At 45.3% G+C, this 24,407-nt stretch overlaps 1 protein-coding gene across 1 annotated transcript in view; it reads right to left on the reverse strand.

The window, feature by feature from the left end:
- The window catches only part of MYO5B (myosin VB), a gene marked incomplete at its 5' end in the record, with an annotated part of 152,437 nt that overhangs the window by 20,051 nt on the left and 107,979 nt on the right, over positions 1 to 24,407 (reverse strand). Inside the window, 8 exons of the mRNA XM_082497611.1 lie at positions 2,472 to 2,569; positions 3,421 to 3,660; positions 9,831 to 9,893; positions 11,454 to 11,591; positions 12,720 to 12,839; positions 13,638 to 13,786; positions 15,242 to 15,326; positions 20,088 to 20,327. Of these exons, the coding sequence (XP_082353737.1) occupies positions 2,472 to 2,569; positions 3,421 to 3,660; positions 9,831 to 9,893; positions 11,454 to 11,591; positions 12,720 to 12,839; positions 13,638 to 13,786; positions 15,242 to 15,326; positions 20,088 to 20,327 (1,133 nt within the window). The remainder of the gene's footprint in view (positions 1 to 2,471; positions 2,570 to 3,420; positions 3,661 to 9,830; positions 9,894 to 11,453; positions 11,592 to 12,719; positions 12,840 to 13,637; positions 13,787 to 15,241; positions 15,327 to 20,087; positions 20,328 to 24,407) is intronic.

Genomic DNA, 24,407 nt, shown 5'->3' on the forward strand with positions numbered 1-24,407 from the left:
CTGCCTAAGTACGAATGCAAATCTGTGCTGGGGGGAAGGAATGTTAATTTATATTGACAAATACAACAATCCATGCTCCCCGAGCATTTGTTTTCAGCTGGTTTATTGCCATTGGCTCCAGCCTACAATTTATAAACCAACCACTACACAAAAAAAAAAAAAAAACAACACAGGGAACCAATATAATGGAGAAGGTGGTGGTGATTAACACAGCCATTGGATAAATCACCGCATAAAATGAGGGTGAGAGCGTGGAGAGCTAGTGCTACTGTGGTCCAAGAGCCACGCTCCAGCCAAGCTTCATACGAGAGGTAGACGAGAGGGGAAATAAGAAACCGAGGCTGGAGACTGCAGATTTCCCCCTCCCAAATCTCAAGAGACCAAAAAGCACCAAGGCCCCTGGATCACATGAACTTCTTAAACTGCAGCTCACCTGTGCAACGGCAAGGAAAGAGATTGTGGAAAATCAGATTATTGCAGCATTTTGATGGTTTCTGTGTTTGATTTCGCCCTCGCTGCACAAGTTAAAGTCTGGAAACCAGAACAGCTGAGGAAGGACTGGAGTTTCCCAGCAGGATGAGTGAGAGAAGACAACAGGTAGCCCAGGATGGCCAAATTTGGGGACTGGTGATACAAACCATCCACACAGGTCAGACACATGCCCTATGAAAGCAGCAATTCTTATTTTGACTCCAACTCCTTCACCAACACCTAAGGACAACCAACCATCCCTACACGTGCACACTGGAAAACGCACAGTAGGGAATAATTAACTCTGTGCCTGACAATGGGATTTCACATCCCATACGAGCGCCCACAGCTCCAGGAGAAAATTGGAAGGAAATCAGAGGAAAGCCACAGAATTCATTAAGTGACCTAAAACCACACTGATTTATTGACAAGAAGGTGATGTTTAAATCAATGTCATCACCTCTACGCTGCAGGAAGGGCAGAAATTTCATTAGCAAGTTGATTTCACGAAAGCAAGTATTCAATGGCAACTAATTGGAAAAAAAAACCAACCAAACACTGGTCCTGATCCAGCCAGACACGATGCCCAGGTGAGACACCAACGTCACAAAAGTCCTGGACCCCAATAATCCCCACTCCTCCAGGTCCACGGGCCGAAGTCAAAGTCGGCAGTACTAGTACGGGCAGAGCCTCCGTCCAGCCGTCAGGGTTTTAAGCTATGTTTAAATGCAATGATGAGGAACTCGACCCTTCCGGCAAGCCCATGTCCATACTCACACACCAGGAGATCTCCACAGGTTCTCCTAAGGCTTTCCCAAGAAGCAAAATAGATGCAAATTTCGAAAAATTATGTCAGGAATTTGAGGGACATAGAGCACAGACGTGATGACCAAAGTTGACCGCACAGCTGTACCTACATTGAATTTCTGCACGTCAATGCAGGCACACAGATTTTCCATTGCACCTTTTTGGCCATCCAGTTCTGAATGCGTTAAACGACTCTTCCCAATTTTTCATACTTCATTCAAAGATGGTGTGCCTTTCTTTATATTCATACAGGTATGAAAAAAAATCCTAATTAAGTCACGGTCTTTCCCAGCCTGGACTGCTAACCTTCTGCAACCGGTTTACAAAGTGGCAAAGTATACTGTGTTATTAAAAGCTATTAGTCCACAACGGTTAAGTCTTCCGATTACCTTGCCGTATGCAAATTATTTAGGAAAAAAGCCTCACACATCTCTCTTTGTCGAGAGAAAAGGAAACGAACATCCAATTTCCTTGCAGTAAAATAAATATTTATTTTACATATTATCTTGCTGTTTAATCCACGTAATTTTGTCTTCTGGCAAGATACTACTTTTTTATTTGATGTCCTCCTGGATAGCTGCAAGGATTGATTTAATGCTTCGCAATATAAGCCCATTGTTACTATAAGGACAGACATGAAGTTCACGATATTAACCCTCTCTATGGGAAACCTGGAATCAAATAAATGTTCCCGACTCTCAGTTTAGATGCAAGAAAACCAATAATGTGGGTGTCGGCAGAGAATACAGCGTGTGTTCGTTAGTTCAGTTCGCCACCACGGGCTTTTGCCTCTGGGAAAACGAGAAGTATTCCCAGCCTAGCCCGAGGACTTACTTGAAATAAGTAATTCCTAAAACATATCCCAAATCCTAGTCTTGCTACTATTTATGTACTGGAAGCAAAGTCAAAATCTGTTTGGGTTTTTTTTTTTTTTTTTTTCACTCCTATGTTGGCTTTTCTACCTGCCCAGTACCTCTCCTCCCTTGGGGACACACTGCCCCAAAGATAAGGGCTCCTCACCCATAACAAGACCTTCATCATTGGTCCCATATTTATGGTCCGTCCTTGACTCAAGGTCCGGGACACAATACAGAAGCTGGCAACTCTCTGCATTGTCAATTTTGGGTTGGATCTCATCTCTCATGGTTTGGTCAGCCCCTCCCGCTGGTGGAAAAAATTTGGGCCACACTTACCGGTTCGTCTCACACATCCCCTGGTAGGCTTCAATTGCATCCTCCTGATCAATGTGCTTGTCACTGTTGGGCCAGCTGGCATTGGTGGTGATGCTCTCCTAAATTCAACGGGCAAAACAAAGCAGCTTGACATCCTGCACATCTCCTCCTGTCTCTCAAAGTTCCTGATACCGTGCAACTCCCAACCATCCTTAATAAAGCTTCCTCAGGGCACCCATCAGACTAGAGAGTTTCTATGAATTCACGCGCGTGCAAACAGACAGCAGCAGAGATTAGAAGATGGAAGGAGGATGCATGAACCTGGGAGGGAGATAAGGGGTTGCGTGCGGTCTGAAATACAAAACATACCATAACCTCGAGGAATGATAAGGTGGTGAATTAAAAAGCCCAAGTGAGAGTTTTCAGAAAACGTACTCTTCCATCAGAACAAGCTCTAAACAAAAAGCCCTCAAACGACTGATGGGACAGGCTGTCTTCTTGCCTACACACCAGTAGAAACACATTACAGCCGCACCGGCACCAAGTGAGCAGAATCTGGTCCAGAAGCTCTTTTTCCCCATCCCGTTTCCTTTCAGAATAAGCCAGTTGTCACAAAACACCACCAGGAACCATCTCAGACCACCACACCTTGGTGCAGGGCTGGACCAGTTGTTCCTCAGCGTGGGCTGGTTAGACCTCATTGGGTCTGGGGTCAAGCCCCTTACAGCAGTACAGACCACCACGGGACATGTAGTCCTGGGCTGTCTGAAATGATGTCACGGACTGTATCTTATCCATAGGCAGAACCTCCTATAACACTACAGAACCTTCTAGAACCTCCCCGTGCCATCCTGCCACCCAGAGTCTACCAAAGCAAAAATGGCATCGCTCGGGCAGGCAGTGGATTTTCAGTAACAGAATGGGAAAAGGAAAAAAAAAAAAAAAAAATATTCGTTACCCTCTCAATTACCATGTTTTTGCCCGTTTCTTTTTGCTGGGCTGCCTTCATAATCTGTGTCCTCAGGATGAGCACCTCTTCCTTCCGCACCTCCAACTCCTCGTTGGCCGATTTCAGCTGATTCAGTAAGAGGTTATAACTGTCCTGAATATCGTTGGACGAGTTGTTCTGGGTCGCTCGGTCTGCGATAGCCTTCCTCAGCTCATTAAGTTCATTTTTCAGCTTCTTGTTTTCCGACTCCAGCTCTTGCCTCTGGAAAACACCAAGCCATTAACCAGTTTAGATTAACTGTCTTGCAGTGCCTCATCCTCAGAAGGAGACACCTCTAAGGTAACTCAGTTACCGATGATCAACGCCGAACCATCGATTCATGTCAGGATCTGGATTCTGCCGCCAGTCCACACGTGGCTCAGAAAAGATTTCTACTGTAATCAGTAGCCTGTTGCTATTTAATAACAACACTACAGGCTGACAGGGTGTTTTTTAAACACAGAAGTAACCCGTTAAAGAAGCCAAACACGTTTGTTTCTTCTCCACCCCTTGTCCTTCTCAATCAAGGAATCACCACAAACTCCACAACATTGAAGTTGTCTTTAATATTCATTAAATAAGGTAGAAGACGCTGATTTACATCATGACAGGCATCCTGTTAGGTGAGCTACGGCTGTGCGAATTCCCACTACAGCTTCTTTCCTCATACGTTTTTGTAATTCCCCCAGCCCGCGTGGAGAAATTTCCTTGCCCTGATGTCTCGTCGGCTGCCCGCATTTGACAGGCAAGAGCAATATTGTATGAGTTTGACGCCAACTATTTCTCTTGAATAATGATGCGCGAGCATCGCCGTGTTTGCCGAGACTACTCAAGGGCTTGTTTTTGCATGACAGTAGAAGACAGAAGAATAAAACTCCAGCAGCCAAGACAGCCTTTATTTCAATATTTCACCATGAAGCTCTGTTTGCTAGTGGTAACGCCACATTTGGCAGTTCATCACCGGCACCCAAAACCCACCTGGAGCATTCCAGCCGGGTCAAAAGCAGCTTTGCTCCTGCGGATGGGGCAGTCCTCGCTGTGGGTCTCAGCTGGGGAAGGACAGCCAGAACCCCGGTGTCCTGCTCACGGCCCAAATCCCAAGAGCCCACCTTCTCTTTGCACCAGATCCTCCATCACCAGCTGCTGCATGGTGGCACCCAGGACTGCTCCTTCCTGTCCCCGTACCCCCAGACCTCTCGGACAACACCGAAACACAACAGGAACATCATCTGACCACCGCATGGCAAAACCAGAGACACCTGCAAGCGAGCTGGCACAGTCTGGTGTCTGACCAATTTGGGGTCAGCTCTTTCCTAGGGATCAACCAACCCCCATGTGGATTCTCCAGTGTCTACAATAGTACAAGCTCTTCCCCCTCCAGATCCAGGTGTTCCCTCTCCCTGCTGGTTTTTGACCCTTTCCACAGCTTTCCTACAGGATCCCTCTTATCTATGGGATATCTGCCTCGTTATCAGCTCGGGCTGAGTCAAGCTAACGAATCCAAAAACGGCTGGGAGAGATGGGGATGGAGGCAATTTATACAATTTATACAGTGTGTAGCTAGCACAGCTGTGTAAACCTCGTTTCCATAGGAAACGGGTGTTATAATTATAAATCGTTACAAATTATAAATAGCACGCCTTATCACAGCCGAGGTGTGAACAGAATAGCTGATCTGGCATCTGGACAGACTCCAAGCTGAACAAACACCCTCAGTGACAGAGCGTGGTCAGGTACTTTATACCATCTGTCATTAAAAAAGGAAAAAAAAAAAAAAAAAATAACAACAACGAAAAAAGCAAAGAAAAGCATTCGATCCGGCAATTCCCCCGCATCCACACAAACCACAGCTCAGCAGAGGGAGCGTGTGAGACGTTTTAAAAAACAATTCTGGAAAAGCTAACAAGAGTTTGAAAAGTGCGCGCGCGTGGTGGGAAATCGATACCAAACAGGGTTTAACTCTTCTTGCTGTACGGGTAAAGCCTCGACTCATTCTCCACTCTTTTCTGCTCGTGCTCAGAGAAAGAAGGGTAAAAAGAAAGCGATTAATTGCTTTTCTACACAAATAGCTGCTCTGCGAATTTTTGTTATTTGCTGGATAAGGTCCCTAATTTTCTTTCTCTTTTTTCCTTCCCTTCCCCTCCTCCTCCTCCTCCTCCTCCTCCTCCTCTTTTTCCTTCCCTTCCCCTCCTCCTCCTCCTCCTCTTTTTCCTTCCCTTCCCCTCCTCCTCCTCCTCCTCTTTTTCCTTCCCTTCCCCTCCTCCTCCTCCTCTTTTTCCTTCCCTTCCCCTCCTCCTCCTCCTCCTCTTTTTCCTTCCCTTCCCCTCCTCCTCCTCCTCCTCTTTTTCCTTCCCTTCCCCTCCTCCTCCTCCTCCTCTTTTTCCTTCCCTTCCCCTCCTCCTCCTCCTCCACTTTTTCCTTCCCTTCCCCTCCTCCTCCTCCTCTTTTTCCTTCCCTTCCCCTCCTCCTCCTCTTTTTCCTTCCCTTCCCCTCCTCCTCCTCCTCTCTTTTTCCTTCCCTTCCCCTCCTCCTCCTCCTCCTCTTTTTCCTTCCCTTCCCCTCCTCCTCCCTCCTCTTTTTCCTTCCCTTCCCCTCCTCCTCCTCTTTTTCCTTCCCTTCCCCTCCTCCTCCTCTTTTTTCCTTCCCTTCCCCTCCTCCTCCTCTTTTTCCTTCCCTTCCCCCTCCTCCTCCTCTTTTTCCTTCCCTTCCCCTCCTCCTCCTCCTCCTCTTTTTCCTTTCCCTTCCCCTCCTCCTCCTCCTCTTTTTCCTTCCCTTCCCCTCCTCCTCCTCCTCCTCTTTTTCCTTCCCTTCCCCTCCTCCTCCTCCTCCTCTTTTTTCCTTCCCTTCCCCTCCTCCTCCTCCTCCACTTTTTCCTTCCCTTCCCCTCCTCCTCCTCTTTTTCCCTTCCCTTCCCCTCCTCCTCCTCTTTTTTCCTTCCCTTCCCCCCTCCTCCTCTTTTTCCTTCCCTTCCCCTCCTCCTCCTCCTCTTTTTCCTTCCCTTCCCCTCCTCCTCCTCCTCTTTTTTCCTTCCCTTCCCCTCCTCCTCCCTCCACTTTTTTCCTTCCCTTCCCCTCCTCCCCTCCCCTCTTTTTTCCTTCCCTTCCCCTCCTCCTCCTCACTTTTTCCTTTCCCTTCCCCTCCTCCTCCTCCTCCTCTTTTTCCTTCCCTTCCCCTCCTCCTCCTCTTTTTCCTTCCCTTCCCCTCCTCCTCCTCTTTTTCCTTCCCTTCCCCTCCTCCTCCTCTTTTTCCTTCCCTTCCCCTCCTCCTCCTCTTTTTCCTTCCCTTCCCCTCCTCCTCCTCCTTTTTCCCTTCCCCTCCTCCCCTCCTCCTCCCTCTTTTTTCCTTCCCTTCCCCTCCTCCTCCTCCTCTTTTTTCCTCCCTTCCCCTTCCCTCCTCCTCCTCCTCCTCTTTGTTTCCTTCCCTTCCCCTCCTCCTCCTCTTTTTCCTTCCCTTCCCCTCCTCCTCCTCTTTTTTCTTCCCTTCCCCTCCTCCTCCTCTTTTTTCCTTCCCTTCCCCTCCTCCTCCTCTTTTTCCTTCCCTTCCCCTCCCCTCCTCCTCCTCTTTTTCTCCCTACCCCTCCTCCTCCTCTCCTCTTTATCCTCCCTACCCATCCCTCCTCCTCCTCCTCTTTATACCATCCCTTCCCCTCCTCCTCCTCCTCTTTTTCCTTCCCTTCCCCTCCACCTCCTCCTCCTCTTTTTCCTTCCCTTCCCTCCTCCTCCTCCTCCTCTTTTTCCTTCCCTTCCCCTCCTCCTCCTCCTCTTTTTCCTTCCCTTCCCCTCCTCCTCCTCCTCCTCTTTTTCCTTCCCCTCCCCTCCTCCTCCTCCTCCTCCTTTTTCCTTCCCTTCCCCTCCTCCTCCTCCTCCTCTTTTTCCTTCCCTTCCCCTCCTCCTCCTCCTCCTCTTTTTCCTTCCCTTCCCCTCCTCCTCCTCCTCCTCTTTTTCCTTCCCTTCCCCTCCTCCTCCTCCTCTTTTTCCTTCCCTTCCCCTCCTCCTCCTCCTCTTTTTCCTTCCCTTCCCCTCCTCCTCCTCCTCCTCTTTTTCCTTCCCTTCTCCCTCCTCCTCTTCTTTCCCCTCCCCCTCCCTCTTTCTCCTTCCCTGCCCCCTCCTTGATTATTTTTTTTTAATGGATCAGCCACACTCTTAACTCCAGGGACTGGTTGTATCAAGCTGAGCTGTGGTTAGAACCGAAGCCAGGAAGAGCAGGGAAGAAAGCGATAACCAACAACCCCGCTCCAAGAGCCCCTGCCCTGCACTCCTGTCAGAGTTTACATTTAAATTCATTCCCTGCTCCTTTCTCAGTGCATTTTGTGAAGCAATATTAAAATCATCCACAGACACGGGCAAGACATCTATTGTCCCCCGCCCACACACCCTTTTTGCACCAGCATCAGCGATGGCAGAACGGAAGCTAAAATAAAATGCTTTGCACACGAAAAAGGGGGATTTCTATTTGCGCCGTGAGAAATGCTCTTTCTTCTGCATAGTGCAATAGCGCTGATTTATTTGACAAGTTACACAGTCAGAACATCCTGAACGTGAACTCACACTCATCCCAACATGTACAGCATTTATGGAGCTGTGAAAGGGGTACCCGAGCACTAACGGTGATGGAAATAGCCTCACCCTTAGGAAGGGGCTTAGATAGCAGTGAAGTACAAGCCTCTGTAAATCAGAGGTTAGCACTGCCATGCCAGGAATTTTCCCTCTCTTCTATTTCTGGTACTCAATAGGAAGAGAAAATAAAATCCTCTAGAATTTCGCGATGAGCTTCCATGTCTAAGGGATGAAACAAACATCCCAGCTATGCGAAGAGCGAGAAATTAAATTACGCGTTGTGCTCCTGCTAGGAACCCAGAGACAGGGCAAGGATTCCTCGGCGCTTGCAATCCCCCTCTCCCAGCCCAAAAAAACAAGTCAGAAAAATACACTTTTCACTGGGGAACGTTTTGTCGGAAAGGCGTGACTCAAGGGCACCATCTCCCACCTGAATCTTCCCCAGGAGAGTAAGTGAGGAGTTTCACATCCCTCCTGCATCGCGGCTAACCAAACACCTGGCTGGGACAGCATCTACTGAAAACTCTATTTATCCATTACACAGGACACATAATTTACGCCTGCTGTAAATATACCAGCATTAGCCCAAGTTTCTCAGATTTCTTAGCAGCACTACAAAAAGAAACAACCAACTCTTACCCAAATAAGCCTCTCTATGGAAGGACTGTGCCTCACTCGCTTCCCTCCCTAAAAATCTGCACAAAAAAAAAAAAAAAAAAGGCTCCCCACCAAAAGCTAATCCCAAAGGCAAATCCCTGCCACCGTGGGTGCCGTGACAGTACAGGACAATAACACCGAGACACAAAGCTGGATGACAGCAGACACATATGAAGTAGCAGACCGTGTGATGGCTACAAAACCCAAGCCCGTACGGCCATCTGCTAACGCCTACACCTTGTATTGTCCCGCTGAAGGGGCTGTGCACATCAAAAAGATCTTGATTGGGACCCAAAAGTGAACAGAAGGCAGTGAAGACTCAGGTCAAAAAGTACTGAACAAGACCCAGAAACACCCTTAAGCCCCAAACAAACGCCACTCTTCAGCAATAACCGTATTTATTATATTTACCCAAACTGATGTTTGCATGTATCATTTTAAAATGTATAAACTTATATTTACATTCAATGCGCGATCGCAGCCCAGAAGGCCAACTGTATCCTGGGCTGCATCAGAAGAAGTGTGGCCAACAGGTCAAGGGAGAGGATTCTGCCCCTCTGCTCTGCTCTGGGGAGACCTCACCTGGAGTGCTGCCTCCAGCTCTGGAGTCCCCAACATAGGAAAGACATGGACCTGTTGGAGCGGGGCCAGAGGAGGCCCCGGAGATGCTGGGAGGGCTGGAGCCCTCTGCTGGGAGGACAGGCTGGGAGAGTTGGGGGGGTTCAGCCTGGAGAAGAGAAGGCTCCGGGGAGACCTTCGAGCCCCTTCTAGTCCCTAAAGGGGCTACAGGAGAGCTGGGGAGGGACTTTTTACAAGTGATAAGTATCACTGATATTGCAGAGCAAACTGCTGAGACCTGCAGTGTCACATCGAAGGAAACCCAAGAAAGTCAGAGTGGGAATATAAAGAGTGGAAAAAGCACCCTTCACCGTAAGTGGGCTTGTTACCACTGTGGACAACTCAAACAGGTAGATCAGAGCAGAACAGATGTTGCCCCAGAGAAAAACATCTATGAGCCCATCCCAGGCGCTGATGGAGAGCTACCAATTTCAAACAGCTATCTCTAATAGTCAGAACTGATTACAGAAGATTTTGACTTATTGCCACGTTGAGACAATTTGTTTGGGCTGTTGGAGCCATGCAATAGGTTACAACGCTAAGCAGGAGCTCCTCACTCACCTTCAGACTGTTGTACGCAAAATCTTCATGGTCCGAAGTCACTTCGGTCTTCATTTCAATTACCTGCGTGGATTAAAGAGAACAAATTAATATCTCTCATTAATATCTTGACAACTGTGGATCACTGCAGCCTTCAGTGCCAGTCGTTAGGGGAACAATCTTCGACATAGCAGTCGGAAACCACGTTTTTAATCTGCCTCTGTAGCAAGGATGAGAGGGTGAAGAAAGTTTCTCGTTTCAAGTGTTTCCTGCAAATTGCTAGAGGTGATCAGTAAGGATGTCTGGTGAAGCAAGTCAATAATTACTGTTGATGATTTTGTGGAGTCTCTCATTGTGTTTGCCAAAATACAAAATACGTAGATCTCGTGCTGGAGAGTAATAAACAAAATAATTCTCAAACAAAGCAACAGGATCCCCAGAAATTTCAATTACGAAAACAAGATTGATGGCGTTTGCTCTGCATTTCACAGAAGAGCGCCTTTGCTGCTTCACGACACCATGCGCGCAGCACTGCTGTTTCACGGCACGCCATCGTCTCCCACTCTCTGGCCTCCGAACAAGCCTCAAAGCCTCAGTTACAGAGGGTAGGGTAAAACATATACAAGACATCCGCTATTAAAAGCTCCCAACCCCAAAGATCAGTTCACTGGCAGCTAGAAAGCTGCATTTTCAGATTCCAGTTGCAAGTCCGGACCGACTTTTAAGTTATGGCTGAGCTGTCAGTAATCTAGATTTATATGTGTTTTTTAAATGACTTCCAAGGAAACCACCCGAAACCACCCAAACTGTTGGAAGATCTTTTTTTCCACAAGGACAAACGACTATATCAAAGGAATATCCCTGCCCTGCAATACTGAGAAAAGGAAGAACGCCTTCTGCTAACAGCTACCTTGCTATTTGTGGTTTATTATACCATTTTTTATGCTATATTCCTATACGATCATTACTGGGGATAAAAAAAAAAACACACACACAGATTGTAACACCAAACTGAGGACACAAGAATGACTGACACGTCTGTGAAGTACTTATCAGCTCACGCCACACGTTGCTGGGCGAGGGGAAGCCAGGACTGCAAAGAAGCGCTTGAATAACGCAAATCAACCAAAAAAAGATGCGGAGATGTGGGGTACCAGGGGCCCTTCTCTTGACAGCTCCCGAGCACTGATATGCCTCTAGGTTTGATCCAGCCCAAAGGTGGTATCTGTGTCCGTAAGGCCGCAGCATCACGTCCATCTGCAATCCTCCAAATACTCACCTTCTCCTTCCTCATCCTGACCTTTGCTAGCAAAACTCGGTCCACACTTCAAATTTCTCACAAGAGAAGGAAACTGGGTCAGGGCAGGCAGAATGAAATGCTCCAAAATTGATTCTACCTTTCGTTGCTTTCAAGATGCTTAAGATACTGTCCTAGATCTGTTATAACCAGTTTATAAGAAAAAATAAAATAAAAAAAAAAAATCAGTTCTGTCCAATTGTCCTTAGTTCCTCTCCATCTCCTAGCTGGATTTGCTGCCTCTTAACTTGAACTTGTCACTCTCAAACCTCAGTTCCTACATCACGCGTCCTCAGGCAATCAAGGAAAGCCAGGAAATATTAGTATCAATAAAAAACATCTCTTACTTGGGATTTCTTGCTCTCTTGCTCCTTCTTCTCCAGCTGGGTTTGCAGCTTCTTCCTCTCCTGCTCGAGCTCCCGTACTCGCTTCTGTAGCTTTAGGAAGAGGGTCATGTCCATGGCGGCTTTCTCCATCCCAACCTCCTGGAGAAGAACAGGGATGTGGAAAAAGGAGAAGACCTCAGTCGAGTTTTATAGGCGCGCACGGTGCCAGATACACCCTGACTGTACGGCAGCACCGACCCCAACCACAGCTGGTAACAGGAGCATCCCAAGACAGACATGTACTTTCAGAGAACAAACCCCCATTTTACGTACTTATTTTTAATGTCAATTAACAGTTGACTCATTGTAATAAATCACTGAATGTTTAACAGCCCAACAGATAAGCGGTCTGATTGGGGCCACAGTTAAGAACAATAAAAATGCCCTACCGAGCCCCTTCTAGCCAAGTATTTATTAATTGTTTTTTAACTGGCTTCACCTGGAATATTTTCTATTAGAGCACGGCCAATACTGATTACTTTGACTTCAGCACGTGCTCTCAGAAAGGTTCAGAAATACTAAAGCAGTGTAACACAGCAGCCAGCAAAGGGAAGCAGGGGCTTCTGCGGGCACGGTACGTGGGACAAAACACGGTCCTGCCAGTGGGGCGGCAGATTCTGGGAACGGTCATCATCCACACGTGCTCTCGAGTCACCAAAGCGGAGTTTAAAAAGCAGCCTACTCTAGCAGACGTAAGCAAAACACATCTCCCTTTTCCACGTGATTCTTGATTGCCAGGGAGTAATTTATGCTGCTCTTTTCTGCATTAAGAGACTGGTGATTACGGGGGCTGTGCTGGCCAGCAAAGCGTCTGTGAAGATGCATTGGAATGAAAACGCTCGGGACAAGGAGGTAATGAACTCCGGTATCCGTGCGGAGAAGGATCATTATACAGTCACTGCCATCGGTGCTAGGAATAACTCTGTGCAACAACGCTGACCGCTTTGATGAATTTTCATCAGTCTTTAAGATGGCATGGCCAAAACACAACACTTAATTATTTTTAGAGTCCTATTTAAGTCTGACTGCGCAAAGGAGTAAGCACATGCCACAGCACCGCTACCCTGCAATGCCTCTCACGCAATTAACCATGTGTTTCTGTAGTGCGAAATCAGCTTCAGCCATCACACCTTATAGTCCAACCTGCGTTCCTTCTGTGCGCTCCAAAACCCACGTCCATCATCCCTTCAGAGCAAGGGCTCTCCTCCCCACCCCGATTTACTGTACCTCCACTTGCTGTACTATATCCTCCGTGTCTCCTATCTCAGAGGTCGATATGGATGGATAATTGGAATCGGACTCCAAACTGCTCTGGTTGGACGGGTTTCTCCTGTGCCCCGGTGCTTGCTGCCAAGGAGAGGTGCCGATACTTAATGCATTCAGAGTTTAAGGAAGGATTGCTCACAAAGCATCGTTTCTTAGAGCAAATGCATGTCTATACATTAAGGTTATTTTTACTAAAGGCTTGACTGTCATCTTACAGTGAATTCCATTTTCTAGTTCTTATGCCCTACCATAATATTCATATTAACACAAGGGAATACTTTAAAATGTGAAGTGATACAGAAGCTCAGTTTAAAAATTCTGCATGAATTAAAGGCTTCTCGTGACACCCGATGCCTGTTAAGTGCGAACATGCAAATCTGAGCTCAAGATGATGCGGTTCACAGACCCTCTGGGGGTCCCTTTAAATGCTCAACCTTCCACCTAATCCAGCAGCACTCTTATCGAATTTGCAACAGTTCTTCTAACACTTTAGCAAAGGTGAACCTAAAAACTTTGGCTTTTGAAATTCTGAAGTCATGTTGTTGGGGCTTTTTTTTTTTTTTTTTTTTTTTTTTTAAACGCAAAGACCTACACATGAGCATCACCGAAACAAAAAGCAAAACAAGAAGCATGAACCAGCTTTTGCCGAGAGCCACAGATCTCTCTACGTAGTTAACAGAGAAGCGTGAAAGATCAGGCTCTTTTCTCAAGGCACAAATATGGTTTGGCTTCAGTGTAGAAGTTCAGACTTAGAAACATCAAGCACAAACTGCATGATAATGTCAATCCTACTAAACGTTTTGGGGTTGAGTGAGCCAAATCAGCCACCAATATCATGTCCAGGACACAACAGAAGAGGGATAATTTCAGCTTTATTACCTTTATAATCGTCATTTCATCCCGCAAGTTGTCATATCTCTGCTCCAACCTGGAATACTCTTTTACCAGATTCTGATAACGAGACCTCTCTTCTTCCAGCTCTTTCTTCATCTGGATATTTTCCTCAACCGTGTTTCGTGCAAATTCATCTTTAAAATAAGAAAAAAAAACAAAAGGAAATTATGAACTTCATCTCTGAAACGAACTTCTTGTAAACACGTGCAATAACAATGATTAATTAACGAAATGCTCTCCGCCAAGAACCTTTAAAACACAAAGAAGCATTCTCTAACATTTAGAGACTATTCCAATCTAGATCTGTCTCTTTGCCATTTGGAACAGCTTGAGCTCTTCTGCTCGGAGAGCACAGCCCTCTGCCATCTGAGTTAAAGAAAAACTCTCCAGCACCTACAAACCATCAGATCTATTATTATGCCTAACTCAACTGTGCCAGCTCCAGTTCCCATGGGCCAGCCATAAACCCACATAGGAAAAGACCAGCACAGTATGGAAATACGTTCACGTTAGAGAAGTGGTACTCGCTGCATTTAACGATTTCTCTGCCCGCTTCCCACCACCAGATTTGGCACAGGAACAAATCAACAACAGCATCTCTTTCTCATGTCATCATCAACCATTTATCATAGAAAGGTTGTGGTGGTTCAAAGTATTTTATATTCAAATACATAAATAAATAATTTATTTTTTGGTTAAAAACTCCCCTTTGGAAGCAAATCTGGCCCCTCCCCTTTTTGAGAAACTGGGCAAATACAACCCATGTGTCCTTTTAAATGGGCGGACACCAAACAAAACCCCTCCACTTGCTTTCCTCAAGCTTCGATGCCCCGAAAGCATCCCGTAACAGCTGAAGAAATATTTACAGCAAGTTTCTTTTTAACGTTATTTTCATTCCTTTATTTTGCACGAGGCTGAGAGCAAGAGGTACTTCGTGTGTACCACAGAGCAGCGATAGATACACCCACAGAATGATGCGTGATGCTTTGTAAACCCTGCAACAAAATCGAAGCTAAAAAGGATGATAAAAAAAATAAAAAAATAAAAAAAGCTCAAAACACACATGAGAGTTTCTTTTGTGGTTTGGGATTTTCCCAGATTGCTTTCCTCTCTGTACGTCTCACCATCTAAGTCTCTGCTTTAAAAAAAAAAAACACTCACAGACTCCTGTCACGTTAGAGAAATCCTTTGTCACAGCTCAATATCATTAACAGTGCTGTTCCTTGGATCCTTTATTCATCAATCTTGGGACGCCGCTATTCTCTACCCCCCACCTCCCCCGAGCAGCCTTGCTGCCTCCCGCATCACCTGCGGTAAATGCTGCGACATAACCGAACGAAAAAACCCTTTTAGGTACTTTATTCCGCATTTCACCCATTAAACCAGTCTTGCCATCCACCGGCAGCACAGCACGAACAGAACTCTCCCCACAACCAAAACAATGGCAAAAACCACCGGGAATGGGGTGCAGAAAGATCGGCGGTATTCAAGGTGGGAAAAGCACTCAGGAAAAAAGGAGTTTGAGAGGAGAACAGTTCAGCTCCTCATTTAGCGGAGGCATTACAGTGCTATAGGCATTTTTTTCTTACCTTCAGATTGACACAGGATCCGGGTGTTAAGCTCCTCTTTTTCCTGTTTCAGGAGAGCATTTTCTTCTTCCAAGTCGGATATGCGCTACGAAACAAGGGAAAGAATTACTGCTTGTTGCAGGTCAGAGCCTCTGGCAGGGGGATTACATTTCACCTGGCGGGAGACAGAGAGCTTTGTTCGGACTTTCTCTGCTGTTTAAAAGATCTTTTCCCTCGTGCTTTGCCGGTTATCCCTTGTACATCAGGAGTTGAAGCGCAGGAGAACCGCTCTGCAGCAACGGAGACTCGCTTTGCTTTTCCTAAGTGCGTTTCTCCCTTAAATTAATGTTTTTAGCCGAATCTTACAAAATACTGAGCAGCTGGACTCGGCGAGCACTATCTGCAGGAGGGGAATCTCCTACAAGGGGATCAGGTCATCACATCGGAGGTTTATTTCCACATCTCAACGGGCTTCCTCGCTATCTCCAAGTCGCAGCACTGACTGCTGTTGGGGGGAAAAGAATCTGCTGATTGTTTCGGGCAATGCAGCACTTAAGACGGACAAAGTTAATGTGAGCACCACGGAAGACTAATACTAAATAGTTGGGGTTTTTTTAATTTCACGTGTATTCTACCCACTTTCCGTAATAAGATTATAGTCACTTTAATGCTTCACACTACTGCAGAACCTCTTCTGCAGTGATGCACAGTGTGTACCAGGTCCTTTGGTGATACAACAGGAGCACATATAGCAATTAACACCAGCAATTGCCAGCAAAAATTAATGAAAACAGAAACTAAATCCTGCAAAATAGTTTGGTTTGTTTTGTTTTTTTTTAACTACTTCATTAAAAATAAAGGGAAGCGAGGCCACTTGTGACAACAAGAAGGCTGCACTGATGCTGACAGCAACCTACCCTGTAATTTTGCTCATCCTCGGGAATTCTGCTGCATTCGACAGCGTTATCTCAAAACACAAAACCATCACGTTATCAAGTGAAATACGCTGCTACGGTTAAGCGGGATGATTCTGCTGCTGTCAGGCAGGAGAACAAACTGACACGTCGTCCCCGTGTAATGTCATTCCCTCCGCCTGCTCCATCGCATCCTCTAAGTCATGGCTTCGAGAACAGCTCCCCGTAGCAGAAGGAACTCAAGATGCCAAAGATAAACGCCACCGTACACACCGTAATAAAAGTTTTCAGTGCCCGAGAAGAATAATTTTGCTGTCACCACTAGATAAAATTGATCGGCAGCCCAGCTGGCACGCATTCCTAGCGCAGGCTTCAGTCGTCCACACAAGCATCCTCAAATCAAGGTATTTTATCAAATGCTGCATATGCCAGATACATACTAACGGTGAGGGTAAAAGCACAATGAATATTTTGCTCTAAGTCACGACTGAAGCAGTCATATCCCACGCACAGAAACTGGAAGATCCCATTACCCTTCACTCTCCAATCCATTATTTTACTCCAGCTGTCTGCACGCGACTATAATCTCCTGCATCTCTCTCTCTATATATATATATATATGATAGGAAAGTTGGAGTCTGGCGATACAACTAGAAAGTGAAGAAAACCACAATTTAATGTATGCAGAACTACCGGTGTTTTAAATGCTCTGGACTAAGCTGTGATTTTAATATTCTGTACCAAAACCAACTCCATTCCCTCTTTCGTACATCACTTCAAACAAACATCACTTCAAATAAATATCACAGCAGCCGCGCAGCCATCAGATCAGCACCAGTGTCTTCAAGTTAAGAAGAACCCTTAAAAAAATTGGAGAAGAGTCACAAGAGCAACAGAAGGGAAGGAAAACCTGCGCTGGAATGGGACGGTGAGGAACTCGACTCGTTTAACCCATCAGGGAAAAGAGCAGGGGAGATGAAATTATTTCACTAGTGCTCTTTCAAGGGTGCTGATAATGAGCTCTTCTGCCCAGAAAACAAAGTTATGATGGTTGGGAAACAAAACTAGACAAAAATTTGCAGCATTTTCAACTGTGCTAGGGGATATTTTAGAAATGAAAGACTTAGTAGAATCTGTAATAATTATTGCCAGGTTTAAAGATTTCTAACCCAGATTGGATATAGATGTTTTCAAGATGTGATCTTAAGCGGCTGAACTTGTTTATCGCTTTCCTGTTTCCACATGAGACAGAAACAAGCTGGAATTCACCATCGGTGTGTACAGAAACCCCATGAGAACAACAACAATCCCTTAAATACAGGTAGAGACAAGCGGAGCAGGTTACACGATGGCCAAGCAGCACAAACTCCATCTCCGGTACCCACACTGGTACCTTTTGTATCCCTTGCTCATCTTTCTAAGGGAACATCTCTGAAGGTGCTTCAAACGCAACAGCATCCGCTTGGAAGGATTTCTATGGAAGATGTTCAGCAGTGAGCGCTCGTGATGGCTTCAACCCTTATTTACCCGTTACGCTGGAACCACCTGCTCTTGAGATCTTGCTCCAGGTCCTCCCCTAATCTTATGAGGAGAAGATGATGGCATTTAGATTTTTCCTCATAAAATTCCTGGCCAGGCTTGCAATCATCCTAGCTCATCAAACTGAGAAGATTAGGTGCCACCAAAAGCCCTAGGAATAGCCGATCTGATGTTATAAACTCTATCACAAAATGGAATAAGAAGGGCTATTCTAAAATTAAGGAGTCGGAGAGAAAATCTGTAAGGAAGAGATTAAAGGACATTTTTTCACTAACAAAATCAGAACTAATATGGATTTGCAGAACCCGCAGCCCCAGCTCAAGTCAATAAAATTAAGGCTGTGGCCTCAGTCTCACTCAGAAGTGTCTGAAGACTTTGGGTACCATCTCCAGAGCGAGCGCATCCCACCACGACCACAGTGCAGCCTCGCTATTGAAGGAGAAAAGTGCTTCTCACACCTAAATTCAGTTCCACAACACTCCTCCCATGCTTTTGATACTTGAAAATGTCTATTATAAATCTTCTTGGAAAGCCATTTTTGGCTAAACGAATGTTTTCACGAAGGAAACAGGTCGTCTTCGTCTTCCCATTGACGAGGAATCGAAGGGAGCAGCTGAAAGCTGATGTCAGAAACGGGAACCTGCACGGCCGAGTAGAAATGTTTTATAATTAAACCATTTATTGTCACGGTAAAGTGCACAGTATTTGCTCTGCTGTAGGCACTTCTACGACGAGGGCTTTGTTTTCATGCTTTTTGAAAGCATTTCTTTGGTTATTAAATCAACCTTTCTTCTGAGTGCTCCAAGGGGATTTGCAATCAAGAACAAAGAGAAGCAGTTTTTCCCCAGCTGCATCACCTTCAAAAATAAAGCATCGTTTCAGGCTCTAAAAGCCTGTGCTGCCGCCAGCTAACGAACCGAGCCCCGTGCCAACAAGGATCTTCTAATTTGGTGCTGGAGAAAAGAAAATCACTGACACCGTACAGCTCTGTGTGGGCGCAAGACATGTGCAAAGAACGGAGTTACGGCTTTTCTGACAGCTCTCGGTCCAGCCGAGAGTCAACACACACACAGAGGCTGAACGCCCTTTTGAGAAGCACACCCAAAAATGCGTTTCAGCCGTGCGAGATGTTCAGATCAAGTCGTCCCGACCACGCAGTCCCCACAGCTACTCGCCCAAACCCACCATCCAACAGCTCACCCACAAGGGGAGGTTGCCCAGGGCAAGTGTTGCTGAGCGAAGTGCCCTAAGAAGAGCCCCCATTTGGGCACTCTTCCGCCATAATTAAGACACAGCTAATCCCAGACCTTTTTTTTTTTTTTTTTTAACCTCCAAAAGCAACTCAACTTCAGGTTGTCACACAAAAAGAACTTTTCTAGAGTTAACAGCTGCAAAATAGATTTTTCTGTGCAATGCATTGAGTAGAAAAGCCCCAAATTCTTTCCAATAACAGGATCAAAGAAACCACTTCAACCGCCAGTGCGGAAGAAAAAAAAAATCAGGGATTTAATCTGAGCAGTCACAAACATTCGCAGTGGGAAACTGAACCCATACCTTAGCGCCTCAGGTTATGAGAATGGCTGTGAAGGTTATTCAGAATGAACCTGACCAGCAAAGAAATTCAGGGTAAAAGGTGCATTTTTACTTTTTGCAAAAAAAACTCTACGCTCCCAAGTCTCTTTCTCCCACTAGAAAACCTTCTTGTACAATGGCGGCAGCGTTCGGCCACCTTCACCTCAAGAGATCCAGAAAGTTTAGGATTTTGCATGAAGGAAGGGAAGAAAATTAAGAAGTTTAGTCCACATCACAGCTCCAAACCCTATAAAGGCTCGTAAGAACCAGCCTAGTTGGTGTTGGAGCAGCGTCTCTGCTTGGGAGGGACCAGTTGGTCCCCACACAGGTCATACTCTGCACATACAACTCCAGCCACTACGACCAGCTGCACCAGCCACGGACCGCGTGGCAGAAACCGAGCCCTCATGACCCACACCAGGCTGGGCTGAGGAAGGACATCTTCCGTCTTCCTAATATTTACAACATCTACGACAGCCTTCTCCGATCTTTTTGGCATTACGCACTATGAGGAATCACTGTATATATATAAAGGAGTTATTAAGCGCCCTGATTTCAGATGGGACTGGATTTGAGGAGGTTCTTCATGGTTGGCAAGCGCAAAAGGCATTGAGATGGGGCATCCTCCTGACATGAGGCAGTCAATGCTCCTGCACGGATGTCCACCTGCCCTTGCTGCCCCATGACCTGGTTAAAAGGCAAATTCCAGGGGCATTCAGTGACAAAAAGAAACAAAAAATCCTAAAGAATAGAAATTAAGCCTTTCCCCTTCAGACTTGTGAAGGGTGAGCTTTCACCAGTATGACCACCTACACAACACGAGATGTGACAAATACAAGTACCTTTCTTAGCAGGTCTTTCTCCTTAACGTAGCTGTCTTCCACGACCTTCCTCTCACCATGAGCTTTTTCAAGCTCCAGCCGGAGATGCTCCATCTCTTCTTGCAAGCTGACAAGCTGGTGGCCTTCACCCCGGTGGCTCTGCTGATACTGCACCAGTTCCTTCTTCAGCTTTTCTACCTCAGAGGAGTGGGCTGACGTGAGCGTAGAGAGCTGCTCGTTCAGAAGTTTGTATTCCTTGTTCTGCAGCCAACATCCCAAAAAGAAGAAAATAAGACCACAAGCAAACCCAATGCATGCACTGATGCACTTCAAAAGTAACCGTCAAAAATCCTGGAGCATGGTGGATAACAATTCTCCCAATAACGAATAATAAAACTATACAAAACCCCAATAAATTATTCTCCCAATAACGAATATTTCCACACATATGCTAATAAAGCTCATAAACAATTTCAAAACTGTGGCAAAAGCTCAATAATATTTTGGTAATGATTGTACAGGCATTTGTTAAATTGACGTTACACTTGAAGCAAAGGCAAACAACATGTGATAGCACTGGCAACCAAACAAACAAAAAAAAAAATCTACATTTTTATTACAGCTTCCAAACAACATTGCTTAACGCAATTGGCTTGCAGGTTTTCCGGTTTGCGATATTGGGTTTACGGTTTATCCTTTTATTCCTGACTCCTATGCCTGCAGGAACCTGGAGTGACAATGTGCTGTAGTATAATTGCAGCCTTGAGCACAAAGGGCTCCCTAAATCCCAGCTTTAAGCCATGTGCCAGCTCAATAGTCTTTTTATTTGCTCAGATTTTCTCTTTTAAAGCCCTTAGCAATGATTTTTCTCCCAAGTTTTGAGACCTGAAAATTCAGCAGCTTTGATTTTTGTGGTTCAAATCAAAGTCAATGAGGACTACATTGTGATTAATAAAACATCATTATTAGCCAGCTCCAGAAACAACGATGAAGTCGCAACAGACCAAGAGCTTCCGTAAAGAGCCAACTTCGTAGCTTCGCTAACATTAGGTAGATAACCACGAGAGCAAAAGAACTGTTTTGAAACTTAAAAGGTAATCTGGTTTTTAAAGTTTCCTTTTGAAAGCTTTCAATACAGTTTTAAAGATCTGGGCTTATATCACTCGCTGCACAACAGACCCAAAGGGCTTTCCTTTCTTAAACGGGACTTTGGTGGATATTTCACTTGAGCATCAGAAATACCAGTTTTGGTCTTTCTCTGGAAAACATTTGGCAAGAGATTGTTGTCCAGACCAGATAAGCATCGTGGTAATCTGCAGTTTAGCCCTCTGCTGTTTCTCAGAGCTTTAGCACCAACAGAGTCACACCAGCTCAGGAGAAACTGATCCTTCCATCCAGAAGTTTTTAGTTCACGTGGAGCTTAAGAGAAGCCTGAGGAGAAGATAAAAGGTCTTAAAAAGACATAAATGCATAATTTTAAAAAGTCAATGGACTAGGGAAGTCCCGATATACAATTTTTGACTAGTCAGCATAAGCAGTTAAGGTGCAAAGTCACAGGTCCTGAGATGTAATTTCTTCCTCCAAGATGTTCACCAGAATAAGAAAGGAAACAAAACTGAATGCAAAAAAAGTACGATCTGTCTCTGTAAGAGTCAACAGCTCCTATTAGCTCCTGTACAACAGTTTTCAAAGAACTTTACAGCCTGGAAAAAGAAAAAACAACCCATGAAAGTTGAATTTTATCTTCTAGGTCTACACAGGGTCTTCCAGACCAGGCAGACCCCCGTACAAATGCATGGTGAGTTGGTGGATAGCGAACCCCTCATCCACACTTAAGATTAATCTCTTTTAGATTCCCAATATGGCTCATCGGATCATGTCTTCAACCATCACTCTGATCATCCTTTTGGCCTGTCTCTAGGTGGCCTCCCAAAGCACCCCTCTCCCGCTGCAGTCTCAGCGCTCCAAAACACGATTAACACGTCTCAAATGGAAAAAACAAGTTAACGAGGGCCATTAACATCTTTGCCTTTCCTCCCTTTTAACGAATTATTAGTGAACATCAAAATTCAGCGTTCACGTGGTACGAAGGGCTTAACATTTCTGCACGACCAAAGCCATTTCCAAAGAGATACGTTGGGAGAGAAAAGCTTTGCCTATGGAGATAATCACTCCGATTCATGAATCGCTGCTGCTTCCCCCACCTGTAAAGGCTCCCCCAGTCTCTGCTCATTCTCCGACAGACGACATGAGCTGTGACCGTCCCGGTTTCAACGCAGGCTCTGTGAACCAATCCAGAGTTTATTTTGCCACCAATGGCAGAGACGACTTCATCACTCCTGTTACCCAAACTAGTTTGATTCGCAATAAACGCTCACAGAGATACTGCCGCTTGCAGAGACAGGGCAGGGAGCTCACCGCGAGCCTAAATATTGGCTGCGAGAGCATATAACAGCCTTAAAAGTGTCTCAGGCGGTTACAATATACACATTTTAAAAAAAACTCAAAAAAAAAAAAAATTGTCCAATGTGGATAGAAAAAAAAAGTGGTCCACTGTGGGTATTTCACAGCAAAACAGATTTAAACCTTTCTCGTGTGTGCAAAAAATCCCTCACCTGATTTAGCAACTGAATTAAATAGGCCCAGTTATGGATGCTGGAGCTTGTGAACTGAGGCTGACATACAATAATAGTTTTTAATGTTTTCAAAAAAAGATCTTCTCTTCCTCAGGGGCACACGGAGTATTGCATCTTTCTATTCATGCATGAGCTAAAGAAGCAGAAATAGGAACATTTTCCACCACAAAATGATACGACTGCAGCTCTCCGGGTTACCTGCAGGTTTGGTTTTTTGTTGTTTTGGGTTTTTTTTTTTTGTTTGTTTGTTTGTTTTTCTTAAAAAGTTAATTGGCATTCTAAAAAGTCATGTTTATAGATTAGCAAGGACTGAAATCAAGGTACTTCAGGGCAACTATGATGCGCTGCTGCCAGAAAAAAAAAATCCAGCGTGCTGAAAAGAAAGTCCACTGGAAGAGTGCTCATCAGCACATCCAAAGCATCCCAGGGAAACCTGTCAGTCCTGAAACGATGATTAAAATTAGCTCACTGGACAGACTACCACCAATAATACAGAACAGTAATCCTTTCCTGCAAAAGTTACACAGAAAGCATCAAAGTAACTCCTTCAAAACCGTCTGTGCAGAGACCGAGAGATCAAGATGAGCTCCAGCCCATCTTCTGCCTACTTAAGAGCTCTCCATGTCTCCTTCCCTAAAGTAGACTTTTCTGCTGCTTCCATAATCAAGGATGGGAAAGCTGACATTAACCAAAGATTGTTTTTTCTTTCTCGTTCCACCCCCACACTTTTCCTAGCAGTAAATGGCAAGGAATTAAAAGAAAAAAAATAAAGAATTAATACCGCCGCTCCGCAGCCAAATCCAGCAGCTCAGCCGACCTAACGCAGATATTCGTGCTCATTGCATGAGTCCAGCCCAAATATGCGGACCTAAAAAGACTTGTCCTAATTAATTCCACTAACTACCTTCCAGATGAGGGGCAGTCGTATCAAACAGGTTTCTGATATACTGATATATAAAGAACCTATATGATATGTGAAGAACCTTATGCCTATGGTTTTCCGTTCCTAAGCTACAGTTTGTCTGCAAAATTTAAGTGTGGAAGCAGACATCTCAAAATTAAACATCCCGGTTTAAAAGCCAGACTCTGCTGCGCTGCGTGCTTTGCAGCCAATTAATACGGCAGTGAAAGCGGCCAGCAGGAATGCAAATCCCCGGGTGTCTTGACTCTGCAGCATCTGAGCCAACGCGGAGTCATTTCTCATCATCTTCATGGCAGGACCTCTCGTGTCATCCGGGGACGGGAGAGATTTAAGGCGGTGAGAAAACCGCGTGTGATGTATAAGGATTCCTGACAACATCCCAAACACAATGATAAATGCCAATTACTAATAACTGGTACTACAAATAAGTATATATCCTGACTTACAGAGAACGTGTCTCCTGCCTGTAAAAGGGCTGTTTAAGGAAACAGGTGGATATGAATTTCTCCATCAATATTAGTGGATACAACTGGGTCCTACTCAGCATTTCTTCTACTCATCCCTGAAGTCCTTGTACAGCAGTAGGAAGCACCACAGAGGGTATTTATCAGAGTAACTTGCGAAGTCTCAGGTCAGAAGGAGGGTTTTCCCACCTACCAAGTGTGTAATCAAACTATCATTCTGCAGCTCGTTAATGACAAGTGGCATTTGATGAAGTGATCAAGTTATAGACCCAAGCCATCCATCACATCTCACTCCTCATCGTGGCTCTGACTTCTGAAC

Source organism: Vanellus vanellus, assembly GCF_965231255.1.
Source record: "Vanellus vanellus genome assembly, chromosome: Z".
Taxonomy (NCBI): domain Eukaryota; kingdom Metazoa; phylum Chordata; class Aves; order Charadriiformes; family Charadriidae; genus Vanellus; species Vanellus vanellus.